Source organism: Laetiporus sulphureus (assembly GCF_001632365.1).
Source record: "Laetiporus sulphureus 93-53 unplaced genomic scaffold LAESUscaffold_1, whole genome shotgun sequence".
NCBI classification, from domain to species: Eukaryota; Fungi; Basidiomycota; class Agaricomycetes; order Polyporales; family Laetiporaceae; genus Laetiporus; species Laetiporus sulphureus.
In genome coordinates this window covers 909,298-932,785 of record NW_024468510.1, presented here as the reverse complement: position 1 = coordinate 932,785, position 23,488 = coordinate 909,298, and the positions used below count along the sequence as shown (strand labels likewise).

The following is a 23,488-nucleotide window of genomic DNA, read 5'->3' as shown; positions in this document are numbered from 1 at the left end:
GGCCGTCACATATCATACAGCGCCTGCCATAACGGGCTTTGATGGCCACCTCGGTACAGATCTCGGGAACGATCCGCAACGATCAAATAGAAGGCCTCCTGCCCTGAGTATATAACCCCTCCGTCCTCGAATCCCTCTCTCACTTCCTTTCACCCTGCAATCCACAATGTCATCTCCTCCTACGTTCCTAGGATCCTTGCCAACGCGCCGAAAGCCCATGTCGAAAGCCCCACCAGGATTCCTGGTGCCGCCGAAGCCCCATGTGATTCCGATCTCCCGCATGACAGTCCGCGAACTGCGAGACCAGCATGCTCGCAACGCCAGAACACTCGCCGGACCGTGAGTGTTTTGTGACCCTACCCCGTCCGTGCCTGATCCGGAGCATCCAGGACAGCTTCGACGTCCTCCTATTCGCAGCGGATCGTGGCCGAGCAGGCTGAGATCGAGTCGCGCTTGGTTGATCTGGTGGGATTGAAGTCCATCCAGAATAAATTGGAGGAGACTAAGATCCATGACCATAATGACGAAGCTATGAATACTGACCCAACGCCGCAAGAGCCACAATATCGTGCTATTGGTGCGAAGCAGAGAGCCCTTGAGAAGTTTGTACGTGTCCCGCATATTTTCAGTTGGTCCTATTAAGACGAGTATATTCTTAGGCAGCAAAGGCTTCAAGAGATTACAACGGGGGTGGTTTATCTTTTGAAGAGGCAACCAGGTTAGAGCAAGAAGCTCATGCCGCCGATCGCAGGCGGCAAGAAGAAATTGCGGAGCGGAGACGTAGGCGTGGTCTCTCCCTAGATGATGAAGTCCTCACAAGACAAGAGAAAGAGGCCCGGATGTGGGCATTCATGTGAGTGCCAATGACTTCATTAAGCTGGACACTGTGCTAACCAACGTCCAGGAACTACAAACCTACAGATTCTGACCTGGAAGATGAGGATGACGAAGGCGAAGAGGGTAAAAATCCTTCGACATGGTTCGACGATGACCAAGATGACGGACGAAAGGGGCAAGATATCGTCTATCCAGACTATCATGACGATCTTTCAAACATCATAAGAATTGATGAGAGCAGAATACCGTATTCGATCCCGCGAGAGGAATGAGAGCGTTGGATGCAGCAGTATACAAATGAGACGTGTAATATTAGGAAGCATTTAGGCCATTCCGATGATAGATAGCAACGTGCGGGCATGAGAACAATGAGTACGTAAGGTCTTCCTCTCGTCAGCGGGCATGGACTGGGCAACTTCTTCCTCGTTGTAGCCACGAAGATAAGCAAGCTTTCCAAAGCATAATTTCGGTCGTCAGCAGTCTCCTACATCCGATCACTGTAAACATACCATTATGGAAGCTGCATAGACAGCTGAGACGAGCAACGGTAGAGCCTTAATATGCCAGGTCAGCTTTCACAATTGTCCGACAGCATATGTATTTCACCTTTGACAAACTCCTCCAGACAGATTGCACCTGGTCATGACCAATCAGCCCAGAAGACTTGGACAAGACATAGCGACAAACATTCAAGACCGATCAAGGCGCTCTCCGCTGGTAACTTGTAGACAAGGTATTTCGCTGTCTGTGGAGTCGTGCCACTTCCGCCTTCGAGGCAATTCCTGACGTGCGCTTCCTGCTCTGAGGCGGGACCAAGATCCGCCAAGTTGGTATTGCAAACGGGACATCTTCGGTAAGTGGATCAGCAAGCGTGCCCACAATCCTCACGATTAAGCAAGACGTACTCGGCCAAGTCGCTTAGCTGCGAGCTCGACTCTGCACTCGATGGGCTGGGGACAGTTAGCCTTCTCTGATCCACGACGATGCGCTCCATTGATGTCGTCCGCGCTGAGCTAAGACCGCTGGGCACGCCGGCCGTCGCCTCTTCGTAGCATGGTCGGCAGACTCGCTGCAGGGTGGGCACGTTGTCCGTTTCCGGAAACGACGGATCATGTACGACGTCCGATGGGTCAAGAAGGGCTCTCCAGGAAGAACAGCGGTCACAGAATATTCGTCCACATCGGCGACAGTGCTAGAAAGTATTCAGCTGTATGCAACTGAATCTGATGTTCTGGACTCACATGCTATATAAAGTGATTACCGGTCAGTTGCGAGCCCTCAACTAGGAGTGTAGAACGACTCACTCGACGATTTAGGAAGTTGAAGCGGCGCCGACATTCTCTACACTCGCTGACCACCTCATCTCTCTCCCACTGCGCATGGACCTGATGAGGAGTGGGCGGAGTCCAGCGAGTCAATAGTACTTTCTGCGGAGCTTCATGCGTAGGCACTCGAAACTCAGGAGCTTGTGAGAGATGAGGAGTGAGATCGGCTGGCCCTCGCGTTCCGCTCGGCCGGCTACTGAAGTAATCTGTCCCCGAAGACCTCACTGATGATGGCCGGGGGGTACTCGTGGATCCTGAGCCAGGATAGTGAAACTCGTCATCAGAATCATCGGAATCAATTTCATTTCCGTCTGTAGTAAAACTGGAAGGTGATCTCGAGCTGTGATGCAAACGAGATAAGACGTACCATCCCCAGAGAAAAACAGCCCTTGAGCGCCAGCAGAGAGACGGCGTCGATTCAGCTCGCGGCCGTATGTGTTAAGAAGCACCTCAGCCTGAGTCTTACGTTCCGAGTCCTGATCATCTGTGTGGCATGAGACTGATGATGACATGGAGATTTGAAAATCATACTTAGTATGCCTTGGCTCAATTCTGTAGTGGCACGTTCCAGCTTGGCTATAGCACGCCGAGCTTCTAAAGCAGATTGCGCGCCATTACTTGATTCCGCGTCGCCATCCTGAGTGCCCGCCAGATACCTTGCGCGCGCGACGTAGTCTTGCGCCGACGACAATCCTGTACTCGACATGGCGCCCAGCTCTTGTCCATCGCTGTCGCTGACATCCTCATCTTGTTCAACATATGGTATCAGAGACCCATCCGCAGTTAGATTATACATGGCGCCGTCCGGCTGCAAGAAGGGAAGCGGCGGAATGTCGAGTCTCCGACGCATAACGCGGACCCAGCGACGTCGGCGGACCCAAGACTGCGAGTGTGACGAGTCGTGCCGCGAGCTGGAACTTGACCGTCCTCGACTGCTGCTTCGGGATCGGCTTCCACCAAGACCAGCGGTGACGGCGCCGCTGCCGCTGAGCAGCCTCTCGAGCTGAAGCGGCAGTTCCGCTGTCCATGCATCATCCGGGTCGTCGAAGCTGTGAGCATACTGCCACCCGTCTTCCGCATCCACACCGGGATGTGTCACGTCAAGAGTCCAGTCCGATCTGATACAGCGTCAGATCGAATTGATGCTCAGTGATAGTGGTACCCACAGCCAGAAGTGGCTTCTCTCAGCGCCCTCTCTTGCAGAACCGGATTTTGGTAACGTCCACGGATCTTCTCGCAGTGGCAACTGCACATCGCTGCGCAAAGCGGGAATCTCTTTCCTGCCGGTGTTGGCTTCCGGCACGGGCAAGCGCAATTCAAACGGGGCGCGGCGACCGTGTCGACCGAGACCTGATGCAGAGAACTTGGGTCGCCCACCAGAGACAGCGAGGGTTTTCAAACGGACATCCAGACGTTGATTCTCATAGAGCACCAGTGGCACAGTCGTATGAACTGCCAGAGGATTATATGGCACATCGTTAATATGCCAGTGCTCTGCTTCCGTCTTCTGCAAAACCTGGTGCAGAGGATCAATCAACGAGGCTGTAAGATCGGTTTGACCAATAGCTCACCTCACATATCCATACTTCGAACACCGCTGCCGCCACGTCGTAGGCAGTTTCGCCCCAGTTGTTTCGAACAAACGGGTCTGCCGACTGCTTTGTCAAGAGGTACAATACGACGGGAAGATGTCCCTTGGATGCAGCATTCACTGGAAGCCAAAGATCAGGTCACCTATGGCTGTTAGTGAAGTTTGCCACTCACTTAGAGGTGTCCAACCACCTTTACTCTTGATGTCAACGCCTCTCACGCCATTCTCCTCATTAGCAGCGCCTCCGTTCTCGCACAGCCATCTCGCGATATCCAGATAGCCCTACGGGACCTTAGCTTTCAACTGTCCGGACCGATATTCCGATCCCTACCTTGGAGCATGCGTTATGCAGAGCGGTCCAGCCATCCGCATCCTGTGTATGGACATCAGCCTTGTGGGGCAGCAGATACTGGATAATCTGTAGATGTCCATGGAGGGCAGCTTTATGCAGTGCTGTCTACGGCCAATGGTCAGCCTCTCAGGCGTGCAGGCTCCGCAGACATACCTCGCCCTCCCTATCCTCCACATCTGGCATCGCACCGCAGTTCTCCGTTACTATCACCAGCTCATTGTTAGGAGGCATCGATGGAGTAGGTCTGCAAGCGTACACCACTTAACAATGTCTAGATACCCTCTGCTAGCAGCAGCATGGAGAGCAGTTTGGCCTATGCGCGGCGGCGCGTCATTTGCTAGTGCAAACGATTCTACGTTTCCGGACTCCAGAACCTCAGAGAAGACTTGCTGTACGCGTTGCAGATCTCCAGATGTTACTGCTGCGTAGAGGGCTTCCAATTGCGCCGAGGAAGGAGGTCGTGTGGCAGGCACTGGAGATGCCCCCACAGAGGGTATTTGTGGGGCCGGAGCAAATGCATTTTCGTGCTCATCGACTGTAACGGGCTCGTCTGAAGAACCAGGGTAGATGAATCGTTCGTCGTCGGAATCCTCGTGCGGCTGGGACTCCTGCGGAATAGGAGATGTAGCACCGCTAGACAACCTGTTAATGACCATGAAGGAGTTTTCGAAATGAAATTTCTAGCAGAGCTTACTCTTCAATTGTCCCAAGATGATGCACAGAGTTATCACTCATCGTCAAATGGCCGTATAGGTGAACGCATGGATGCCGCCTCAGAGCCTGCACTCTTGCAGACGCCGGCAGAATGTAAGCGCCCATAAACGTGGTCTGTTTATTGAATATGTAATTAATGGCGATCCATACGGGCGTTCTTACGGGCGTTCTGTTTTATGACAGACAAATCATAGCAAGTACTGCAAAAACATCGAACGAGACCATTGAGTGCGACAGCAACATCAACTGTAGTCGACCAACAAACTTGGAGAGACAATACAATAAATATATACGCGCAAACCCGGACATGACAACTTTTGCAGTACGGATTAATTCAGCGCATGGATGAGATACCGGTGATCTGCAGATGCATAGGTGTACTGGCTCTCTTACGAATAACTGAATACATGTGAGATAGTATGCAGCAAGAGTTTGAGATGCTCGCAATCTCACGTAGTAAGTTGAACGAACGCAGTGACCTACGATGAAAGGTGAGTTCTTGGAGCGACGGCGCAGGACTCCGATCGGACAATCTAGCGATCATGGGCTCAAATTAGCAGATACACTAGCAGCGAATATGGGCCCGAGTTCAGGAGAAACAGAATTCACATACTACGGTGTCAAGTGAACATACATACCGTGGGCATGGTTGGGTTTCCTGATGCTTCACTCGCACTAGTACGGACGCGAGTGCTTGTCAATAAAGCCACACCGCAGCCCGAGGTATGCATCGCATCCTCCGTGCCCCCGCGAAAGTGACCTTCTCCTGCGAAATACGTATTTCCGACATTGCCCCGAAAGGTGCCAGTGTAGAAGTTGACAAGCTTCCCCGATATGAAAACTAGTTTTCCGTGAATGGCAGGACCTTCGCATACTGTGGATTCTGAACAGTGTATGCCAACGACTTCCTGCATGGATGCATTTTGAACTGCGACAAAGTTGGTGTATGATCGTGAGCTGCGGCATTGTGCCATCTCCTCCTCGGGCGCGATTAGCGACGTACGTCCCAGTCTAAGTATGCCGCCATAACTTCGAGGCGTGTGCACACCGTTTGTGCCTTGGCAGGGCCGGGTATGGGGGATGAGATGGCAGTCGATATCGATATGTTTGTTCCATGCTCTGCTTAGCGGGACGAACTGAGATGAGACTCAAGTCCGTTCATAGAGTGAGCATGGTGCGACGGGGCCGGTAAAGCGGCGACACCGGTTTACAGCTTGGCATGTCCTTGTTCCATGCGGACATATCTCTGATGAGAATGCTCAAAAGTTGCTCCCACTGTCCGACGACTGCGCGAGAACAATCTCATCGTTCCGAAACGTGCAAGGATTTGGAGCAGTGCCGCCACCGAGGGTCTCTAAGCGCCTTGATCCGCCCGAGGTTATATAGTGCCAGTGACTGCAAAAAACGATGAAGTCGTACAACGATCTGTCGAGCTGTCGTCGCTCTGTCTGAAACTTTCCCCTGCAACCCGACCCACGACCAACTGATACACGGTGGGACCCGTGGAACGCGGACGCACCCACGCCTCGTCCGGCCAATTGCGACATCCGAATGATCATTGGACGAATATGGCGGTCGAAATCATTGCTCATGTATATCCGCTTGGGTGCCTAGCTGATATCTCCTGAATCTTGAGTTTGAACTTTGGCTCTGGTAGGGGGTTTTAAGGCAAACCGGTCTTTGCATCCGCCATATGTTACGCCGAGGACTTGGTCTGACTCGATTCCGCTCTTCAACTCTGCTGTTGGGCGCCTCCCCCCGCTCTCTCCGAACTTCTGTGACGCTCAACATGTCCCTCGCTGCTGATTCTGCTCCCGCGCACAGCGCCAACGGTGTAAATGGCGTAAAGAAGCCCCAAGACCGCTCTCGCCTTCTGCCCCTCGCTTCTCGCTTGAAGGAGGGTCGCGCGCTAGCGGAGGACGTGTGGTCTATCTTCAAGTATGTACCCCACAATCACCATTACAGCGAATGCAGGAGATTCAATGTCAGAATAGTGCCGCCAACTTGCCCGCAGACTGCCTCAATCTAGGACAGGGCTACATGAACTTCCCTCCTCCAGCATGGGTGAGGGAAGCTGCTGAGGCTGCCCTCAACCAGACTGCCACGAATCATTATTCTCATCCGAAGGGGAGGCTACGTCTCCGCGAGGCGATCAAGAAAGTTTACGGACCTCAGTTGGGAAGGGATTTAAACGTTGATACTGAGATCCTCGTAACCAGCGGAGCGAACGAAGGTGATATTTATTGAACTATGGTCGTTAACCCGTTCTAAAGTGTCAATATAGGCCAATACTCTGTGTTTACAGCGTTTCTCGAACCAGGGGACGAGGTCATCATGTTTGAGCCGTTCTTTGACCAATATCTCGCATCGGTCGTCTTCAATGGTGGCAAACCCGTCTATGTCCCTCTGCACCCGCGTTCGAGCGGTGGCAAAGCCACGAGCGGCGACTGGATCATCGATTTTGAGGAGCTTGAGTACGTTCCACGCTATGAATTGATCTCGAGCCTTCACTGATTGACATCTGTAGGCGTGCAATCACCCCGCGCACGAAGATGATCATCGTGAACACTCCACACAACCCCGTGGGCAAGGTCTTCACCCGGCAGGAGCTCGAGAAAATCGCTGCGCTAGCTGAGCAGCACAATTTACTCGTGATGTCCGACGAAGTGGTACGTCGCATGTCATGGTCCACGTGGTGATTGCATCAAGCCACCGTGCTGACGCCGCTGCCAATCTCGCGCAGTATGACTTCCTGGTATTCGATGACAGCGAACACGTGCGCTTTGCTACGCTTCCTGGAATGTGGGATCGCACGGTCACAGTCGGCTCGGCGGGCAGTGAGTTGACAACATGGCACTTGATGGACAGTCCCTCATCTGATCAATCAACCATTCTCAGAGCTCTTCTCCGCAACGGGATGGCGGATAGGCTGGCTTATTGGACCTGAGTCTATCATCAGACCGACGTTGGCGGCCACTACCCGCATTGTATTCTGCACGAACTCTCCGCTGCAAGAGGCTGCGGCGGTTGGCCTGGAACAGGTGGAGGAACGCAACTATATCGAGCAAACGGTGAAAGAGTACGATGAGCGACGATCGACCTTGTGTGCCGTGTTCGACGACTTGGGAATGAAGTACGCTTTGCCGGAGGGCAGCTACTTCGTATTGTTGGTAAGTTATCGTCATGTGCTCAGGAGGCTTCATTCTCACGCTCTCTTCAACTTCAGGATATCTCTTCGGTGCATTGGCCTGACGACTATCCCTTCCCCGAGAGCGTGCAAGGTAGAGGACGGGACTTTAAGTGAGCTGTCGTGATTGAATCGTCTCGCACATGATGCTCACAGTATCGTAGGGCATGTTGGTTTATTGCCATGGAGGTCGGTGTATCGTCCATACCCGTGAGCGAGGTGAGTCAGCTACTCAACTGTGCATAGATACAGCCCATCTAACCTTGGATTTTTAGTTCTATTGTATAGAACACTGCTCCATTGGCGAAAACTACGCTCGATTCGCCTTCTGCAAGGATGTCGACACACTCAAACGGGCGGTCGAGCGTCTGCAGGGGTTGCGGAAGTACTTGAAGTAGATGCGGTCCCTCGTGTCCTAATTGCTGTAGAAGTCTACATTATATAATATCATTTGCGATTTGCTTGAGCAAGGTCAACAATGTGTACACCATCAGCCATTAGTTACATCTTCGTCCAGGTTGTCTACTAATCGCGACAGTAGCTCGTTCACCGAAGTGGATGTGCAATCGTAGTATACCGGATTGCTGGTGAGTCGACGCGATAGGAACGTCCACGACAACATGTCAACAGCTTGCTGCTTGTTGACAATACCCTCATCCTTCCGTCGATCGCGGTACCAGTTCAAAAGCACGTCGGTTTCCAGTAGTTTCGATTCGAGGGGGAGACCATGGTTCAAGAAGCGAATGAACGTGTCCTTGCTCTCCGAGTGGCAGAAGAGATGAAAGTGTCCCGCGCGATTATGTCGCACAGCGCGGCCTTGCATCCAGGCAAGCTCTTCGAGTCCATAGTCTCGCAATCGACATTCGTCGCCCGAAATGTGCAAGTACTGGGTGCCCATTACCACAACCGTCCCAGCCCGCACCGGCAAGGTCCAGCACGCATCTCGTGGGACTATAAGCACCCTGACAAGCCCTTCCGCGAAGAGTTCTAGGATCAACTTGCGATCCGCCTTGTGGATGCCATCATGGAAGAATCCGACGCCTTGATTGATGAAGTCAGCTAAAGCCCCGTCTTTAAGTCGTGAAAGACGGTGCGTTAGTTGAACCATTTCGACTTCGGCAGGGAGATATCCCCTGGAAGTCTCCAACGCAAGAGCGCGCTGTGTGATCAGATCCAGTGCGACAGATCTGCACTGGCTCTGCGACGGGACGAAAACAATGGCAGAGTCTCCAGGGACTGCTCCTATGGCTAAATGGGCAGGCTTTGCCATCGCCTTGAACAATGCAGCGGAGTGAGGAATAGTGAATGTCTGCGCGTGTACGCTCAAGGATTGATCGCGATCCTCGGGACGGAAGCTGTGCAAGGCCAAGGGGTCGACGCCGAGCCATGCTGCGAGGTCGGCTGAATCGTCGAGTGAGCTGGATAGTCCAACAAAGCGCACCGGTAAAGCCTGTGTCGCATGCATGAGAAGAGAGACACCTAGTTCGTACGCAGCGTCTAAGAGTTCTAGGTCCTCGCACAAGACCAGCTTGAGCGAATATAAAGCATCCTTTCTACCGTCTTTTCGAGACATTGCGCGCAAGAGTTCTGCTCCAGTTATCAGTCGAATTGTTCTACAATGGGGTCGCTTGAATAATGTATCGCTCGTGACGATCTCGACTGAGGTGTTCAGGACTGCTGACGCCACATGCATTTCCACAGCAAGTTCTGCTGCGATGCTACGTCGCGGTGTGACAACGAGCAGCCAATTAATGTTGGAAGAATCTTGTAAGGTTTCCCTCAAGCACCAAAGTCAGCGTAAGAATGAGATACCGGTCTTAAGAATCTTACCATATCATCAGCTGCCCAAGGACAGACTTACCAGAGCCTGTGGGAGCGCAGAGCAGCGCATGCATCTTGGTCTTTACAAGGCTCCAAAACGCACGCGTTTGAAGAGCGTTGAGTGAATGCAATGTTCGAGACAGAACGTTCTCAATCTCAGGATGATGCACGACCGATATTGGAAGGAATGGAAGATCAAGAACAGACGAATGGCATTCGGATGATGCAGGCATGATTAATTGGTCAAGTGCAACAGATAATTCAGACTCAGCACCTATCCACCGGTCGGATACGAATCGCATTGTCACTGACGGAGGTGGCCGCCCGTTCGGAATAGATATTATGAAGTCGACATCCAAAACGTTAGTGGATTGTCGAAATACCAGATGTGAGAGCTGCAGGATGGTCGTTCCTTCATGATCTTCCACCCATAACCAGAATGGTTCAACAGAACCATGAAGTTTCGAGCTCCAATTGAACTCCCGGCTGACTTGCACCGCGATCTTGAGAACGTCAGAGCCCAAAGGACGTAACTTGTAATGAATTCCAACGGTAGGGAATTGTTTCGCCGCATCGCGAATTGCAGAGCCGTGGTGCTCGTTAAGATGCACGAGTTCGCCGAGTTCAGCGGCAGTCATCGAGGCCAGCTCCGCCACGGAATAGTCATCAGCCCATCTCTCCAGATTGTGCAGCACTTCCTGCTTCAAATTGAACTGCTTAAGAGGCTGGTCGAAGGGCCATAACCGCTTCTCGATTGCTTTACTCAATCCCATGAGAACAGCGCTGGCATTTGCCCACTGTCGACTGATTGCTATCTCTAATAACGCTCGCACGATGCGTCCTCCGTTTTGGGCCGCGTATGCTTGATCGGACACAAGTGCGAAGTCTTCCGGGCGCAACTGAGAGACGTAACCTTGCAATAGGATGTTCACCTTGTCTTGGTTGGTCATCGACTTGCCCTGCTATAGTCAACAGTATGTACAAATAAAAACGTTACTTGCACTCACTTTTTGTGCCTTCACATCACATGGAATGTGATCCATCATGTTCTCCAATTCCTTCACCTCATTTTCTCGCACTTGTATTTGGTCGAACTAAGCACAACGTTAGCACAAAAGATGCAGCCAAAGGAGACGCAACCTACTTCCGTACTCATGCTGAGTACCGCGAGAGCGTCCGCTTCGGTCATCTTCTGTTTGAACTTCTCATTGAATATCTCGATGGAGGCGTGTCGAATGTAGTACTTCGCCGCGATCCGACCAAGATCGGTGATCGCAAAGTCGTCCTTGTCATATGTGATCATACCAGCCTTCGCAAGCCTAGTCGCAGCCTCCAAAACTAGTTGATTTCGCTTGCCAACGAGAAACCGGTCCTCTACGACTTGATTGTGAGTCATGCCTGCCAAGTGGTTAGGTGCAAAACACTAGCGGCACCATAAAAGTAAGAACGTACATACCATATTGGAGTGGGTTCCTGCGCATTCGAACGTACAGGTACGTGTAGCTAAGCCATTGCATTGCATCGCCCACATTAGCGACAGTACCCAAAGATATTTCCGCGTTGAGGGCGTCTATCATGCCTGCAACGAACCTGCAGTTTGCAGAACACGTGATACCGGTGGAATGATCAGCAAACACCGAACATACCTGGACTCAATAGGATTCTGCAGTTGTCAACCGTTAGCGCTATTTATTTTTGAGAAGTACATTTGCCGCTCACCTGAGAAGTGACCGCGTCGAGATAATGTGTCAGCTTGTCCTCGCTAGTGCAGATGAAACCGATGCCTCTGCTTTCCATTCCCGGGCGGCCTGCTCGTCCGAAGACTTGGAGCACATCCAACACGGAGAGATCAACAAATGAGCCCTTCGCACTATCGTAGATTTGTGTGCCTTTGATAATTACTGTGCGATATTTCAGTCGGCACGAGATGTCAACGGCGCTGTGTCAAATGACTGACCTGCGTGCGCAGGCAGGTTCACTCCCCAGGCTAACGTGGCAGTACAGCATAAAGCCTAGGAGACAGATGAGAAATACTCTCGTATAAGAGCATGTGCCAATGACCTTGATTGCTCGCTCTCCGAACATGCGCTCCATCATATTCCGGTCGGGCCGCAGCATTCCAGCATGGTGGATACCAAAGCCACTGTCAAAGAGTTCTTTCATCTCTTTATTCCGCGACTGCGATATGTCACGACGAAAAAAGCCAAAGGAAGGATGATCCTCGCAGCTGAATTCGTCCAATATACCATCTGCCAATGCAGCTTCCCTGAGAGCCAAAGCTGTCTTGACGGTCTCTTTTCTTGCGTGAACGAAGACCATCACTTGATGACCCTCTCGAACAAGTTCGGCCACCTTCTCAAAGGTGACGCGATCAAGGTTCTTCCGGGATTGAGGTCTATTAGGCTTCCCTTTGACGCCGATAAAATGCTGTTCAAGAGGAACAGGCCTGAAAGATGAATCAAAGAAGAACAACCCAATATAACGATTCACTCTGGCACCAACGGGTGTGAGCTCCTGCAGTGGTGAAGTAGAAGCAACGCACCTGAGAAATTCGGCAACGTCCAGGTAGTTCGGCAGAGTCGCACTAAGCCCTACAATGCGGATGACAGATTGCGTTGATTCTACCTAAAGCCCATTGAGACATATTTCTATACTCCATGCACAAACTAACTCACCTGGCGAAGAGTACGAGCCACAATTGTCTCAATGACAGCGCCTCGTTCGTCATTCAGAAGATGCACTTCATCGATGATGAGCAATTTGACTGTCTGCAGTAACATGAGAAGTCACGATGTGTCGAACGCGCACAATGCATACTCACCGATGCAAGTTCCCCCTCTCCCGTCGGCTTCCGAGTGACCACGTCCCACTTCTCAGGTGTCGTCACGATTATTTGTGTATCGGCGATTTCGGCCTTGGTCAATTGCATGTCACCTACGGTACGCATGACTATAGTGTATGCATGATGGGTTTATGGTTCTTACCGGTGAGTTCCCGTACATGGATGGACAGCCATTGGAGTCGCTTGCCGAGTTTACGGACTATCTCAGATGCCAATGCCTTCATCGGTGCACTAATGAGCCCGTCAGCACCATAAATATAGACTACAACCTGGCTGCTTACACGTAGATGATTTTGAACTTATTCTTGTCAATTGCCGCAGCGAGTGGTAGCGAATTCGAAGGCTGCGATCGGTATTGATCCAGAACGCGGAGGATCGTAAGCATAGCTACGTCTGTTTTACCCTGCATATCAGATATTAGCAAGGCTCGTCAGCGTAAGATGTGAGATGCTGACAGCACCGGTGGGAGCTGGGAATTGTCATCAGCGATCAAGAAGCAAAGCAGACAGCCAGAGACTAACCGCATACAAGTATATTCTCATTTGATTGATATGCTATAGGGTACACAATGGATTGAATCCTGTTCAACGATGAATAGCCCTAGTCGGGACGTTTCAATGCTGTCCGCGGCTGGATTAAAAAAAAACAATGTCCTACAGGGAAGGAGCCTTTAGCCAGGGGATCCAATTCGGACACAGGAATCAGACGTTCCGTTGCCCGTGGAGGGACGGTCTTTGCAGGAGGTATAACTACTTCTTCAAAGGTCTATGACCAGTTAGCAATCCTGATGGAGTACAGCGGTATGTGTCCCACCTCGTAGGTGTATCGAGTAGTACCAAATGGAAGGACGTAATGGCTTCCGAACTGTGACAGATAGTTTTCCTGCACCAGAGAAGCAGATGTATACACGTTGGGCAAGATTTCACGGGCTTCGTGCTAATGGTCTAGTGTTCATAAACTAAGCCGCAGATCCAAAAATAAGCTTACTGCGACGCCGGAGAATAGGGGACGAGCTTCATTTGCACGGAAAACCTCTTCCATACGTCTTCTCGCATCTTCCGAGTCAAGACTCACTTTCTGGAATTCTGCAGGCGCACTCAGAAAGCTATCAGGCTGCATGGTGATGCCTTACTATTTCGGTTTGCAGCATGTCTGTTATCGGATTGCGGCGCTGCAGTGCCGGTTGATTTTCCACGCAAGAACTCAGTAAGCTGTTGGCAAGGATATGAATGGCATGAGGATGCTACCATCAGAACGGACGCACCTGCTGGACTACGGCAGATCGGGCTCCTAATATGTCCATCACTAGCCCAATATTGTCAAATCCAACCATTTCTGCTAGATCGGCAGAGATATCATCATCAGCGCGAGATGAATCCAATATTGAGAGGATAGATTCGAGCAATGGCTCCATATTCGGCTTTCTAGAAAGAAGAGAGGATGGATTTACAGAACAGGTCGGTTGAACTAAGACATTTACACACGACAGGAGTTTGGATAGTATGGAAGAGGTGCTCCGCTCCTTGGATGCTTCCTCGCCCTCGTACACTGCAAGGACGCTATCCCAAGCCTCTTCTTCCTCTGGGCCTTCATCAGGATATTGGCTCACATCTGCATAACGATCCTCTTAGAGACAGCTAGAATCATCACGAGCCTTTTCAGTACCTTTAATATTGGATCTGTAGCTGTAAAAAGCAGTCAGCAATGCGAACACGCGTGAAAAAGGATATTGTGCGAGACGGACCTCGCCCACTCATCAACAACGCGTCTGTCGCGATCGGCTGATTCTTCCCGTGAAGCAGTCAAGTATTGCAGATGCTCGGCAAGGCCGGACATGTTCATTGCAACTGCGGTAGCCAGTGGGGTCGAGCGGGCAGTGGTGAATGAGAAAGATGAGCGGGAGCAGGATGACCCATGCAAAGGTGCGGCACCGAGCTGAGCAAGTCGCGTGCTATAGCTAGGCGCGTCATTAGACGCCCGTTCATGATCGCGCGGCGCTTGTCGATCATGCTGCTTGCTGGCTACGACCAGCATTTCAACAAGATGTCGAGTTCTGCGTATGTTTTATACGTCTTAATGAGTTCCTCAAGGATCGTTTGACAGAAAATTACTTCTACAGGGTTTCTCTGTACCTTGACCCCCAAATTCGTGACTGGGTGCTGTTCCCAATCACCGTGGTCATGGTGAGCAGCATGTGTTCTGTTCGCGTTGCAACATGCCTGAACAAGCCGATTGTATACGTCCAGATTTTGGTGGGCATCCTGCGGCACTATGTTGTCTTGCTTCTCCAGTCGCATCCGAAAAAGCTCCCGCGAGCAGCGATTCGTGAGCAGTGAGTATCCTGCATTGCTCTTTTGTCGTCAGTTCTTAGTATCTCGCCAGGCGGGCCTTGATGCGCTCGCAGATTCTGCGCTCATCATCTGCTAATTCCCCAATACCTCCAACGTACTATGAAGCCATTTCGCGACATCTGTCACAAGCATTTCTGGATGGAATATATTTGAAGGACGGCCCGCCTCAGGGCGACACGCCATCGGCACCTCCCAATCCCCTCACCGACCCCGGCCAGATGGACGGGATGATGGCGGGCATGAAGACTCAGATGGTGATGATGGTTCCACAAATGATTATTATGGGCTGGATCAATTTCTTCTTCCAAGGATTCGTGCTAAGTGAGCCCCTTTTATCACTCGTGATTACATCACATATTGATTGGTGACTCAGTAAAATTGCCATTCCCCTTGACCCTTGGGTTCAAGTCGATGCTTCAGCGAGGGATCGAAACTCCAGATATGGACGTTCGCTGGGTTTCGTCTCTCTCGTGGTATTTCCTCAACTTCTTCGGCCTGAATGGCCTTTACCGACTGATTCTTGGAAATGACAATTGTGCGTAGCCTTCATTCTGCTCCATCCTCCCTCGGCGCTGACGTGATATCCCTTGTCCTTGTTCCCCCTACCCCAGCTGCCGACTCCTCGCGAGATATGACGACACCATTTGCTGCCGCCGTCACAGCCCCTCAAGGCCCACAAGCCCAGGATTACAACAAGTTGTTCAAGGCGGAGCGCGACAACCTCGAGTTTGCGGAAGGCTTGTACTCTTGGGTCGGCAAAGATGTAGAAAGCACCATTCTGAAGAAGTACGGCCGTTTACCTGCCGATTACGCGAATATCTAAATTTTATACCGACGTCTACCCGATGTATGGAGATGAGCTCTTCCGCAGATATGACCCATAGTACAGATACAATGTTGTCTACGTAACAAAGCGAGAATACAGTTTATTATTACAGTTCGATTATCACCATTGTCCAGACAGCAGGTTTGTAGCAGGCCATGAAGGCCAAAAATGTGATGCAATACGGGGTTCTAATTGCGCTTGACATGAAGGCTGAGTAACAAGTGTGGTGCAGGTGTCCTTCAGTTGTCGGAGGCTAGTCTGCCGCGGTGTAAGTTGCACTGAAAAACGCTATACCAGACCATCATATAATGATAGGGCCTAGTTGCGCGATTAAGGGTACACGAAAACGCATAGATCAACGTCACGGCACGCACCTGTACGATTGTCGGGTCTTGTTTACTCCCTTCGACAAACTCTTCATACGTCAACTTAGCATCCTTGTTACGGTCCATGTTTCTAAAAATCTTATCAACTCGCTGCGAGCGAGATCAATGAATCATGATGTGACAGCTCGCAACGCATGCTCACCTTCTCGGGTGTGTCCTCGTCAGCAGGGAGCTTGACCATTTGTCCAGTCATCTTGTATATTGATCGAACAATCTGAAGCATCTCTTGGTATGTGATGAATCCGTCTCCGTCAATATCGTACAGCTGGAACGCCCCTATGGCACCGCATTCAGTTTACGAGCCGCCACATAGTCGACGGTGCAACGCAATAACGACTCACATCTCAGCTTCTCGTCCAACCTGCCTCTACTCGTGACACTGAGAGCACAAATGAACTCCTTAAAATCGATTGTGCCGTTCTTGTTCTCATCGAAGACATTGAAAACATATTCGGCGAACTCGCCAGGATCGCCGAACGGGAAGAATTGCTTGTAAATCCGGCCGAACTCCGCTTTATCTAACTGACCCGACGGACAATCCTTCAAGAAGCCCTTGTACCTGTGGAGGCAAAGAAAGCCCCAATTCAGCGACAAGGTTGCAGTACGAGGTGAACAACACAGACCATTGCTGCAGCTCACGCTTGTCGACTATGAACGAATATCCGTCAGCGTTCCTGAATGTGGCGCACGGTAGGAGACCACGCACAGTAGGTGTGTTTCTGTAGGTCGGCTAGCTGTTCGGGAGATAGTTTGCTTTGCGACTTGCCCATGGTGATGTGCGTTGCCCGCTGCGAGCGGTAGCGACCAAAGCGACGGTGTAGGCAGCACAGCTTGCGGCAGTGCAGACCAGTGCAGGCCTCGACCCATCGACGATCAAATGCTTCCGAACAGGGTTATTTGAGGGTTATTCACTCAGACATCCCCAAATTAGAGACTTATCTGGTCGATAAGACTTAACTGATCCGTGCTGCCTCTGTCCACGATGCAGCCATGAGGCAGCGAGGGCACGGAAACGAAGCACTTGTGAGCCAAAGGTTGCGCAGAACCACCATGATCGCTAGCTGCAGTCTATCGCATAGCAGTCCGACCCGCTTTGCCCTCGCCGCTGCCCGCTTGGTCGCGTACTATGATCCGCCAAATTGGACTTGATCAGAGCGACGTGAAAAGGAACCACATGCAAAATGCCTTCTTCAGTTCTTTCTCAGCCGAACTCCCTTAAAGCCCTCTTATAGCACCTGTCTTGTTCGGGCCCGACTCTCCTCATCCTCTTGCCCATTTGCGTCGCTCTGTCGCACTATGTGCTATGCATACGGCTCTCTCGAGCAGGCTACTGGAGTCTGCCCGATGTGTAAGGTGTTCAAGCCGATCGGCGGCGCCACAAGGTACTGCATTTCTCTCCATTCTTAAAGATCAGTAGCGCCTATTTCTTCCCCCCAGATGTCCTCATGTGAAGGACGTCTGCCGCAACAGGGCATTGCATCCTAGACATGATGTAGTCTATCTGAAAAATGCCGAGGGTGAGCGTCCATCTCAACGACCACCTAAAGTATGATCTGATTATGTCTTTGTTATAGTATCGACGTTCGCCGGATGTGGCTTTTGCAAGGTATTTCGACAGCGGTGAATCTCTGCGATCGTGTTGATATGGATAGCTTTGCTACAGTGGGCTAACGCGAAGCCACCTCTCAATCAATCTGGGTATCAGAACCCTGGTTGGCCAGGCTGCTGCCGGCCTCCCAAGCCAGAGGACTACAAGTACATCGGTGCTGCGGATTGGCCTACCGTCAGCGTCGTCCACCACATTCCAATCCCAGCCGATGTCAAGGCTATCCTCGACAGCATCACGAATGGACGCAGTGGGTCCGGAAGTCCCATGGGAACCTTGCGCATCACAAATGGACAGTCAACGCCCCCGTCGATCATGCGCAGGGCTACCTTTCAAGCTCCCGCCAGAACGGAGGGCCACGCCAGATCATCGACTGTGTCGATTCCTGCCCGTGGTCGCTCCAATGGGAGCCCTCAACAGGCGACTGCCGCACTCTCCGGAGTCGCCAGTCGGAATGCTAGCGGAAATAGCGATGGCACCGCCTCGTCGTTGCCCAACCGCTCGGCGATGGACCATTTCCAGGCAGTGCGCCGCGTCAACACCGATCAGCCTCATGATAGACGCTCTGAGTCCACGAACGCCGAGAAACATTCCCCGGGACACCGAAGCGTTGATCTTGGGGGTTCTCTCTCCCGTCGCAACACTGAGAGGCGTCCCACCATCTCCGCTGCCATGCCCTCCATGTCTATTAGCAAGGTCACTGTCGACGCCCAGCCCCCACGTCGCCGCGCCCAAACATCTAGCACTAGCTCTAATTCGCCTCCTTCGAGTGTCACCGCCACGCGTACCGCCGAACGGCAGAATACCGCCCTGCCGCCACCGCAACGTCGTGTCGGTACTCTGGAGAAGTCGCTAGGCTCAATGAACATTTCGAGCGCTTCCAGCAGCAGCAGTGGCAGCAACTCAGAGTCTACAGTCATTTCTGATGGTGGTTTCACTGACTACCTATCGGACGAGTCGGAGGCGGAACTTCAGAGACAGGCCGAGGTGAAAGCTGCTATGCTCGCCCAGAGCCACTTGGAGGAACAAGAATTCAGAGCGGCTCGCCAGCAGCTCGCGTCCGTGGATTTACGCCCTCCGAAGTCCTGGAATCCCAGCAGCATTCCTCGTTCCCATGCGTCGGCTTCTCACACTCCTAGCTATGCCCAGTCGTCTCCGTTCACTGCAGTGTATCCCACGGGAAGCCTCGCTGGCTCTGCTCACCCCAGAGGTTGACCACTGCGTAGAGGGAGGAGCACGTATGATGATGATGACTTGTAATGACGACAACGCTCTTTGTATCAAATGGCCAGGAGGATATGGTGTCCTGCTAGGTTATACCAGTCGACTGTGTATTCCTGTGGGACTGCAGTGCGTTTGTAGCTGGATTGCATGCTCATCTATGTGCGATGTATCTGAAGTTATTCACTTCGATGTACTCATTCAGTGTCGTGTACGTTCTCGTTTGAATGTGATAGATGTCTCAATTGTGGGGGAATGAACTTCGCGCAAGTTGCAGTACTTGCTTTGATGGAACTCGCTTCATGTGCCGCCGTATTTGCCGAGCGCGTAACGTGGCCACTCGTTGGAACGTGACTGTCGACAACAGCCTGTTATCCTGAGGCGCATGGCGCCTCCTTGACTGGAGCCGTCACAGAGGCCTCCGCTTCTGCCCTTCTACCACCTCCTCATGAATCTTGCTCGTCACTCTATCAGCTCTACAGCACCAGTCCTAATCTTTGATGCCCGATTCGACGCAGACTGTCACATCTTCACCGCTTCGACTCAAGCAGGCTTCGCGGTCTATCGCACATGGCCTCTGCAGTTGCTCCGGAAACGAGGTATTACTTCCGTGCATTCTGGTGTGCTCGACGAATCTCATACAATGCATATCAGAGATCACAGGGGGTACTCTTGCTGCTGTAGTCCCACTCCATGAATCATCCCTTCTCTTCCTCCTCGGAGGAGGTCGCAGCCCGCGGTATCCACCGAACAAGGTCATCCTCTGGGACGATAGCCTCGGGCAGGAGGTTGCTGAGCTTGAGTTCGCAGAACGCGTGCGAGGGCTGGCATGCAGGCGAGGCTGGTTGGTGGTCGCACTGCGCAGGCGCATCGTCGTCTTCCAACTGGGAGAGAAAGTTGCCAGGTTTGGGGAATGGGAGACGTATGACAATCCAAGAGGTATGTGTGCCTGTCGGGGATCTTCTTCTGAGGCTCTTTATCGCAATCTACATCCAAGATGCCAGCTTGGTAATCAATTATACGGTCATCCTAGGTACTGACACGGCATCCTGTATCTTCGGCAGGTCTGCTCGCTATCGCCACTGCTATGCACTCGACGCTACTGGCCGTACCTGGTCGGCAATTAGGACATGTGCAACTTATCCACCTGCCTCCGTGTCCTCCTTCTGTACCATTAGGTCCACCGTCCTCAGCGCACCCAGCATCACCCGCGCCGTCAGCCAGAAAACACCCAGTATCCATCATTGTAGCGCACGATTCTGCGCTTAGCACGATATCCGTAGCACCATCCGGCCATCTACTGGCTACTACATCCGCTAGAGGCACTCTAATTCGCATATGGGACCCTGAATCCGGACACCAAGTTAGGGAATTCCGAAGAGGTACCGACAGGGCCGAGATATATGGTGTCGCGTTCCGGCCTGATGAGAAAGAAGTATGCGCCTGGAGCGATAAGGGGACAATCCATGTATTCTCCTTACGCGGAGGTTCCGCATCTTCGTAAGTTTTGAATTTTCATATTTTTAACGATGGGACTGAAAATGGCTGAAGGAATCGACAATCCACTCTCGCACCGTTGAAGCCTTTCTTGCCACTCCCTAATTATTTCCAGTCCGAGTGGTCGTATGCACAATATCGGATACCATCACAGTCTGCACATATATCATTATCTGCGCCGCCTTCGCGGCCGCCTACAGCGGATGTCGTCGATGAGGAGAGATGCGTCGTTGGGTGGATACAAGCACCATCAGACAGACAGGAAGACACGGATCAAGCACCTCTAATGGAGCACCAGCTCATTGCACTGACATATACCGGAGGTTGGTATCGCCTCGCTTTACCTAGTTCCTCCGCCTCTTCTGCGAGAATTCCACCCTTTACAAGTGGTTCTGGCGCTGGAGCACCAATCTCGGCGTCGACACCCAGCGTCAAGGCATTATCTATGGATCATCCACGATCGTCCAGTGGCTCATCTTTTGTAGGCCGGTTGGACAAAGGTAAAGACCGCGAACGGAATAAAGAAGGCAAGGAGAGTCGTGAATGTGTGCTGCGGGAATTTAGGCGGTTTGGACGTTGGGATGGGTGGGGATAGAGCTCACGACACTGGGACTACATTGGCCAATATGATTCCGGCTATCGCGCATTACACTACTTCCCTTCATCTCTCATATCCTCATGCACTTGTAATTCTACCATCGTCTCCACCATTTGTACTTATGTTGTATACGTATGCGTTAATCTCAACGGGCTTATGGTTTGGATAAGTAACGGATTGTTGTCCTATGTTTGATTGTCGGCGTTGGACGTTTGAACTTGATATTGATCTCGATCACGCCAGCTTTGGCGCATCATGGATGATCGAATGCGCCATAACTGCATTCTCATCCTATACCGCCACGGCGCCACCGCATTTGCGTCGTTACTGGTCATCTGAGCAACTTTCCACTTTCACTTCCGACTTGCAACCGAACGGGCCTATCGAAGTAGTTTGATACGAGTCATGTCCATCCTGACTATCATTGCACCACTCACTCCCAGTAACTCTACCTGTGGATATTGCGGACCACCGGGCGAACGAAGCAAAGAGGAGACCAGCTGGCATCAGGCAGAATGTATCCCGCTCCAGATGTCTTGCAAGGTACGATCTCCATGGCTGCATTATAACAAGGTCGGATTCGGACGCGTCCGACGCACAAATGATAGGTCTATCAGAAGATGGTCGATCGTGGCTGGCGGAGGTCTGGCACATATTGTTACAAGCCAGATCTGAAGCGGTCTTGCTGCCCTGCATACACTATCAAGTTCGACATTTATCTGAACTATATGGCTAAATGCTCGTTAAACCACCGTTTGCTCAGGCTTGACGCCCTTACTTTCAAAGAGTCCCGGAGTCAACGGAAACTCGTGAATCGGTAATGCGTGCTCTGAACAGCATGTTCACGGTGATGCTCATCAAATCCGCATCAGCTGGAATCGTTTCGTTATGAACGGAAACGTGGTGGATGATCATGAACAACAGTGAGTCGCACCATGTCGTCTCCAAGAGGAAGTCGGATCTGAACGCGAACTCCAGACAGAGGCTATCTAAGAAGGGAAAGTCAATGGACAAATTCTTCCTACCTAAAGCCATTCATTCGTCAGAACGTACCTTTTGCTCTGATGAAACGTCCAAACACCAATTCGAGGTTTGTTAGCCCAGACGTGCTTAGTTTGAAGTTAGCGAACGTCGATCTATCTGCGTTTCACAGGTCACACTAGAACCCTCCTCCTACACGGAAGAGAAGTTTGCTCTATATCAAAACTACCAGAAGGAAATCCATCATGAGGACGAGAAGGCGCCCAGCAGCTTTAGGCGGTTCCTTGTGGAAACACCGCTCCACGTCGGTACTTAATATGCTGACCATCACGATGCAGCTTACAGTATTCTCAGCGTGAACCTATTCATTACTCTGGGACACGTCCAGACCACCTGCCAGGGGAGTATGGGTCCTACCACCAGCTGTATAGGCTGGATGGCGAGCTCATTGCCATGGGTGTCATCGATATCCTGCCTCATTGTGTGTCTAGCGTGTATTTTATGTATAGAAAGGAATGGGAGAAATTCTCTCTAGGAAAGGTATTGTCCTCATTGTCATGCGGTAGCCAACCTTACATTTATTTATCCAGCTGAGCGCTCTGCGAGAGGCAACTTTAGCGAGGGAGATACACGATGCTGGCGTGGGTAATATGCGTTACCTGTACATGGGTCAGTCTTGCACCGTGCTACATATTAGTGTCGTATATCTGACGGAAGAGCAGGTTTCTATATCCACTCATGTCAGAAGATGCGCTACAAGGGTGATTACGCGCCGTCTTACCTGCTCGATCCCGAGGAGTATACATGGTTCCCACTTGAAACCTGTCGGCCTTTATTAGACAGCTACCGATACGTCAGCTTCGCTCACCCCGAGCATCATCTAGAGGAGCCTCCGACGGATATCGACGGTACGTGCTAGGTTTGTAAATGGTTAAAGGCCTAATACAATGCTGCTCGTACACAGACCCTGTCATCGTTCCGAATGTGCCTGATGTTGTCTTAAACAACGTGGATCTAATGACGGGCGTCCGAGATGGGAGAGCGATCACAGTTCCTGTAATGGTAAGCTCTGCGTTTCGTATCTGCATTCACTACCAATGCAAAAATATTAAAATCACACCCATTAAGGAGTCGCAAGCATGGCGGAAGCTCGGGTCTCGGCGTGCACTTCTGACCTGCGTCAATGGGCTAGGAGCCGAGTTGGCGACTGAACCTGACCTTTTACTATATCTCGCGTACGAGACTTAAAGTGTGCGCCTACTTTACATGCCTGTACACTGTCCTATTTCCATGTACTTTGATCCAACGTTCTCATACACTCTGCACGTTGTTTGCGGCCACGGAGTAACACAG

The 23,488-nt window shown here is 51.5% G+C and overlaps 10 protein-coding genes across 10 annotated transcripts; 6 read left to right on the top strand and 4 right to left on the bottom strand.

The window, feature by feature from the left end:
* Window positions 1-166: 166 nt before the first annotated feature.
* On the top strand, window positions 167-1,109 carry LAESUDRAFT_808352 (uncharacterized protein; the record flags this gene model as incomplete). Its single annotated transcript, XM_040914057.1, has 4 exons — window positions 167-339; window positions 390-606; window positions 660-853; window positions 905-1,109. 4 exons carry the CDS (start codon window positions 167-169, stop codon window positions 1,107-1,109), a joined length of 789 nt encoding a protein of 262 aa, XP_040770331.1.
* A 121-nt stretch (window positions 1,110-1,230) lies between these two features.
* On the bottom strand, window positions 1,231-3,874 carry LAESUDRAFT_640145 (FYVE-domain-containing protein; the record flags this gene model as incomplete). Its single annotated transcript, XM_040903580.1, has 10 exons — window positions 1,231-1,286; window positions 1,347-1,391; window positions 1,444-1,473; window positions 1,525-1,685; window positions 1,743-2,029; window positions 2,142-2,473; window positions 2,530-2,646; window positions 2,694-3,280; window positions 3,329-3,678; window positions 3,734-3,874. Coding segments are annotated over 10 exons (2,106 nt in total), but the record flags the coding sequence as incomplete, so codon positions are not given.
* Window positions 3,875-4,103: 229 nt separating this feature from the next.
* On the bottom strand, window positions 4,104-4,877 carry LAESUDRAFT_17599 (uncharacterized protein). Its single transcript, XM_040901450.1, has 3 exons — window positions 4,800-4,877; window positions 4,362-4,738; window positions 4,104-4,308 (listed from the first exon to the last, which is right to left on the bottom strand). The coding sequence occupies exons 1-3, from the start codon at window positions 4,838-4,840 to the stop codon at window positions 4,232-4,234; spliced, it is 495 nt and encodes a 164-aa protein (XP_040770329.1). The 5' UTR covers window positions 4,841-4,877; the 3' UTR covers window positions 4,104-4,231.
* Window positions 4,878-6,608: 1,731 nt separating this feature from the next.
* On the top strand, window positions 6,609-8,404 carry LAESUDRAFT_733415 (PLP-dependent transferase; the record flags this gene model as incomplete). Its single annotated transcript, XM_040910425.1, has 9 exons — window positions 6,609-6,757; window positions 6,814-7,052; window positions 7,104-7,293; window positions 7,347-7,488; window positions 7,563-7,656; window positions 7,718-7,989; window positions 8,046-8,119; window positions 8,171-8,225; window positions 8,282-8,404. The coding sequence occupies 9 exons, from the start codon at window positions 6,609-6,611 to the stop codon at window positions 8,402-8,404; spliced, it is 1,338 nt and encodes a 445-aa protein (XP_040770328.1).
* LAESUDRAFT_17320 (Sec63-domain-containing protein) lies at window positions 8,256-14,601 on the bottom strand. Its single transcript, XM_040901442.1, has 24 exons — window positions 14,414-14,601; window positions 14,335-14,354; window positions 14,154-14,280; window positions 13,934-14,093; window positions 13,802-13,880; window positions 13,657-13,754; window positions 13,483-13,605; window positions 13,327-13,434; window positions 13,191-13,269; window positions 13,125-13,138; window positions 12,951-13,072; window positions 12,812-12,900; window positions 12,649-12,761; window positions 12,503-12,595; window positions 12,370-12,452; window positions 11,889-12,318; window positions 11,785-11,839; window positions 11,547-11,728; window positions 11,474-11,490; window positions 11,284-11,417; window positions 10,972-11,225; window positions 10,835-10,921; window positions 9,837-10,786; window positions 8,256-9,784 (listed from the first exon to the last, which is right to left on the bottom strand). The coding sequence occupies exons 1-24, from the start codon at window positions 14,509-14,511 to the stop codon at window positions 8,497-8,499; spliced, it is 4,803 nt and encodes a 1,600-aa protein (XP_040770327.1). The 5' UTR covers window positions 14,512-14,601; the 3' UTR covers window positions 8,256-8,496.
* A 91-nt stretch (window positions 14,602-14,692) lies between these two features.
* Window positions 14,693-16,164, top strand: LAESUDRAFT_689684 (uncharacterized protein). The gene is made up of 6 exons (XM_040906032.1): window positions 14,693-14,726; window positions 14,789-14,852; window positions 14,916-15,001; window positions 15,052-15,341; window positions 15,394-15,555; window positions 15,632-16,164. The coding sequence occupies exons 1-6, from the start codon at window positions 14,713-14,715 to the stop codon at window positions 15,841-15,843; spliced, it is 828 nt and encodes a 275-aa protein (XP_040770326.1). The 5' UTR covers window positions 14,693-14,712; the 3' UTR covers window positions 15,844-16,164.
* LAESUDRAFT_639989 (EF-hand) lies at window positions 16,135-17,002 on the bottom strand (the record flags this gene model as incomplete). The annotated part of the gene is made up of 6 exons (XM_040903570.1): window positions 16,135-16,164; window positions 16,221-16,322; window positions 16,375-16,508; window positions 16,574-16,791; window positions 16,856-16,880; window positions 16,939-17,002. The coding sequence occupies 6 exons, from the start codon at window positions 17,000-17,002 to the stop codon at window positions 16,135-16,137; spliced, it is 573 nt and encodes a 190-aa protein (XP_040770325.1).
* A 270-nt stretch (window positions 17,003-17,272) lies between these two features.
* On the top strand, window positions 17,273-19,315 carry LAESUDRAFT_719119 (uncharacterized protein). Its single transcript, XM_040907569.1, has 4 exons — window positions 17,273-17,614; window positions 17,670-17,749; window positions 17,807-17,838; window positions 17,896-19,315. The coding sequence occupies exons 1-4, from the start codon at window positions 17,529-17,531 to the stop codon at window positions 19,051-19,053; spliced, it is 1,356 nt and encodes a 451-aa protein (XP_040770324.1). The 5' UTR covers window positions 17,273-17,528; the 3' UTR covers window positions 19,054-19,315.
* Window positions 19,316-19,415: 100 nt separating this feature from the next.
* LAESUDRAFT_719117 (uncharacterized protein) lies at window positions 19,416-21,320 on the top strand. Its single transcript, XM_040907568.1, has 4 exons — window positions 19,416-19,658; window positions 19,714-19,998; window positions 20,124-20,559; window positions 20,611-21,320. The coding sequence occupies exons 1-4, from the start codon at window positions 19,508-19,510 to the stop codon at window positions 21,149-21,151; spliced, it is 1,413 nt and encodes a 470-aa protein (XP_040770323.1). The 5' UTR covers window positions 19,416-19,507; the 3' UTR covers window positions 21,152-21,320.
* Window positions 21,321-21,559: 239 nt separating this feature from the next.
* LAESUDRAFT_733408 (uncharacterized protein) lies at window positions 21,560-23,383 on the top strand (the record flags this gene model as incomplete). Its single annotated transcript, XM_040910424.1, has 11 exons — window positions 21,560-21,697; window positions 21,775-21,860; window positions 21,918-21,971; window positions 22,027-22,077; window positions 22,133-22,244; window positions 22,308-22,439; window positions 22,490-22,675; window positions 22,726-22,804; window positions 22,858-23,043; window positions 23,100-23,197; window positions 23,264-23,383. 11 exons carry the CDS (start codon window positions 21,560-21,562, stop codon window positions 23,381-23,383), a joined length of 1,242 nt encoding a protein of 413 aa, XP_040770322.1.
* Between the last annotated feature and the right edge of the window lie 105 nt (window positions 23,384-23,488).

Coding starts and splice junctions, on each gene's coding strand:
- LAESUDRAFT_17599 (XM_040901450.1), bottom strand. CDS start 4,840: ATGAGTGATAACTCTGTGCATCATCTTGGGACAATTGAAGA. Junction 4,739..4,799: donor CATCTTGGGACAATTGAAGA/GTAAGCTCTGCT, acceptor CAGGTTGTCTAG/CGGTGCTACATCTCCTATTC. Junction 4,309..4,361: donor TCTAGACATTGTTAAGTGGT/GTACGCTTGCAG, acceptor AGCTGGTGATAG/TAACGGAGAACTGCGGTGCG.
- LAESUDRAFT_17320 (XM_040901442.1), bottom strand. CDS start 14,511: ATGAACATGTCCGGCCTTGCCGAGCATCTGCAATACTTGACTGCTTCA. Junction 14,094..14,153: donor ATACTATCCAAACTCCTGTC/GTGTGTAAATGT, acceptor TCTTCTTTCTAG/AAAGCCGAATATGGAGCCAT. Junction 10,922..10,971: donor TACTCAGCATGAGTACGGAA/GTAGGTTGCGTC, acceptor CGTTGTGCTTAG/TTCGACCAAATACAAGTGCG.
- LAESUDRAFT_689684 (XM_040906032.1), top strand. Junction 14,853..14,915: donor TCCCAATCACCGTGGTCATG/GTGAGCAGCATG, acceptor GTATACGTCCAG/ATTTTGGTGGGCATCCTGCG. Junction 15,342..15,393: donor CTTCCAAGGATTCGTGCTAA/GTGAGCCCCTTT, acceptor TTGGTGACTCAG/TAAAATTGCCATTCCCCTTG.
- LAESUDRAFT_719119 (XM_040907569.1), top strand. CDS start 17,529: ATGTGCTATGCATACGGCTCTCTCGAGCAGGCTACTGGAGTCTGCCCG. Junction 17,615..17,669: donor CCGATCGGCGGCGCCACAAG/GTACTGCATTTC, acceptor TCTTCCCCCCAG/ATGTCCTCATGTGAAGGACG. Junction 17,750..17,806: donor CTATCTGAAAAATGCCGAGG/GTGAGCGTCCAT, acceptor TCTTTGTTATAG/TATCGACGTTCGCCGGATGT.
- LAESUDRAFT_719117 (XM_040907568.1), top strand. CDS start 19,508: ATGAATCTTGCTCGTCACTCTATCAGCTCTACAGCACCAGTCCTAATC. Junction 19,659..19,713: donor GCAGTTGCTCCGGAAACGAG/GTATTACTTCCG, acceptor AATGCATATCAG/AGATCACAGGGGGTACTCTT. Junction 19,999..20,123: donor GACGTATGACAATCCAAGAG/GTATGTGTGCCT, acceptor TATCTTCGGCAG/GTCTGCTCGCTATCGCCACT.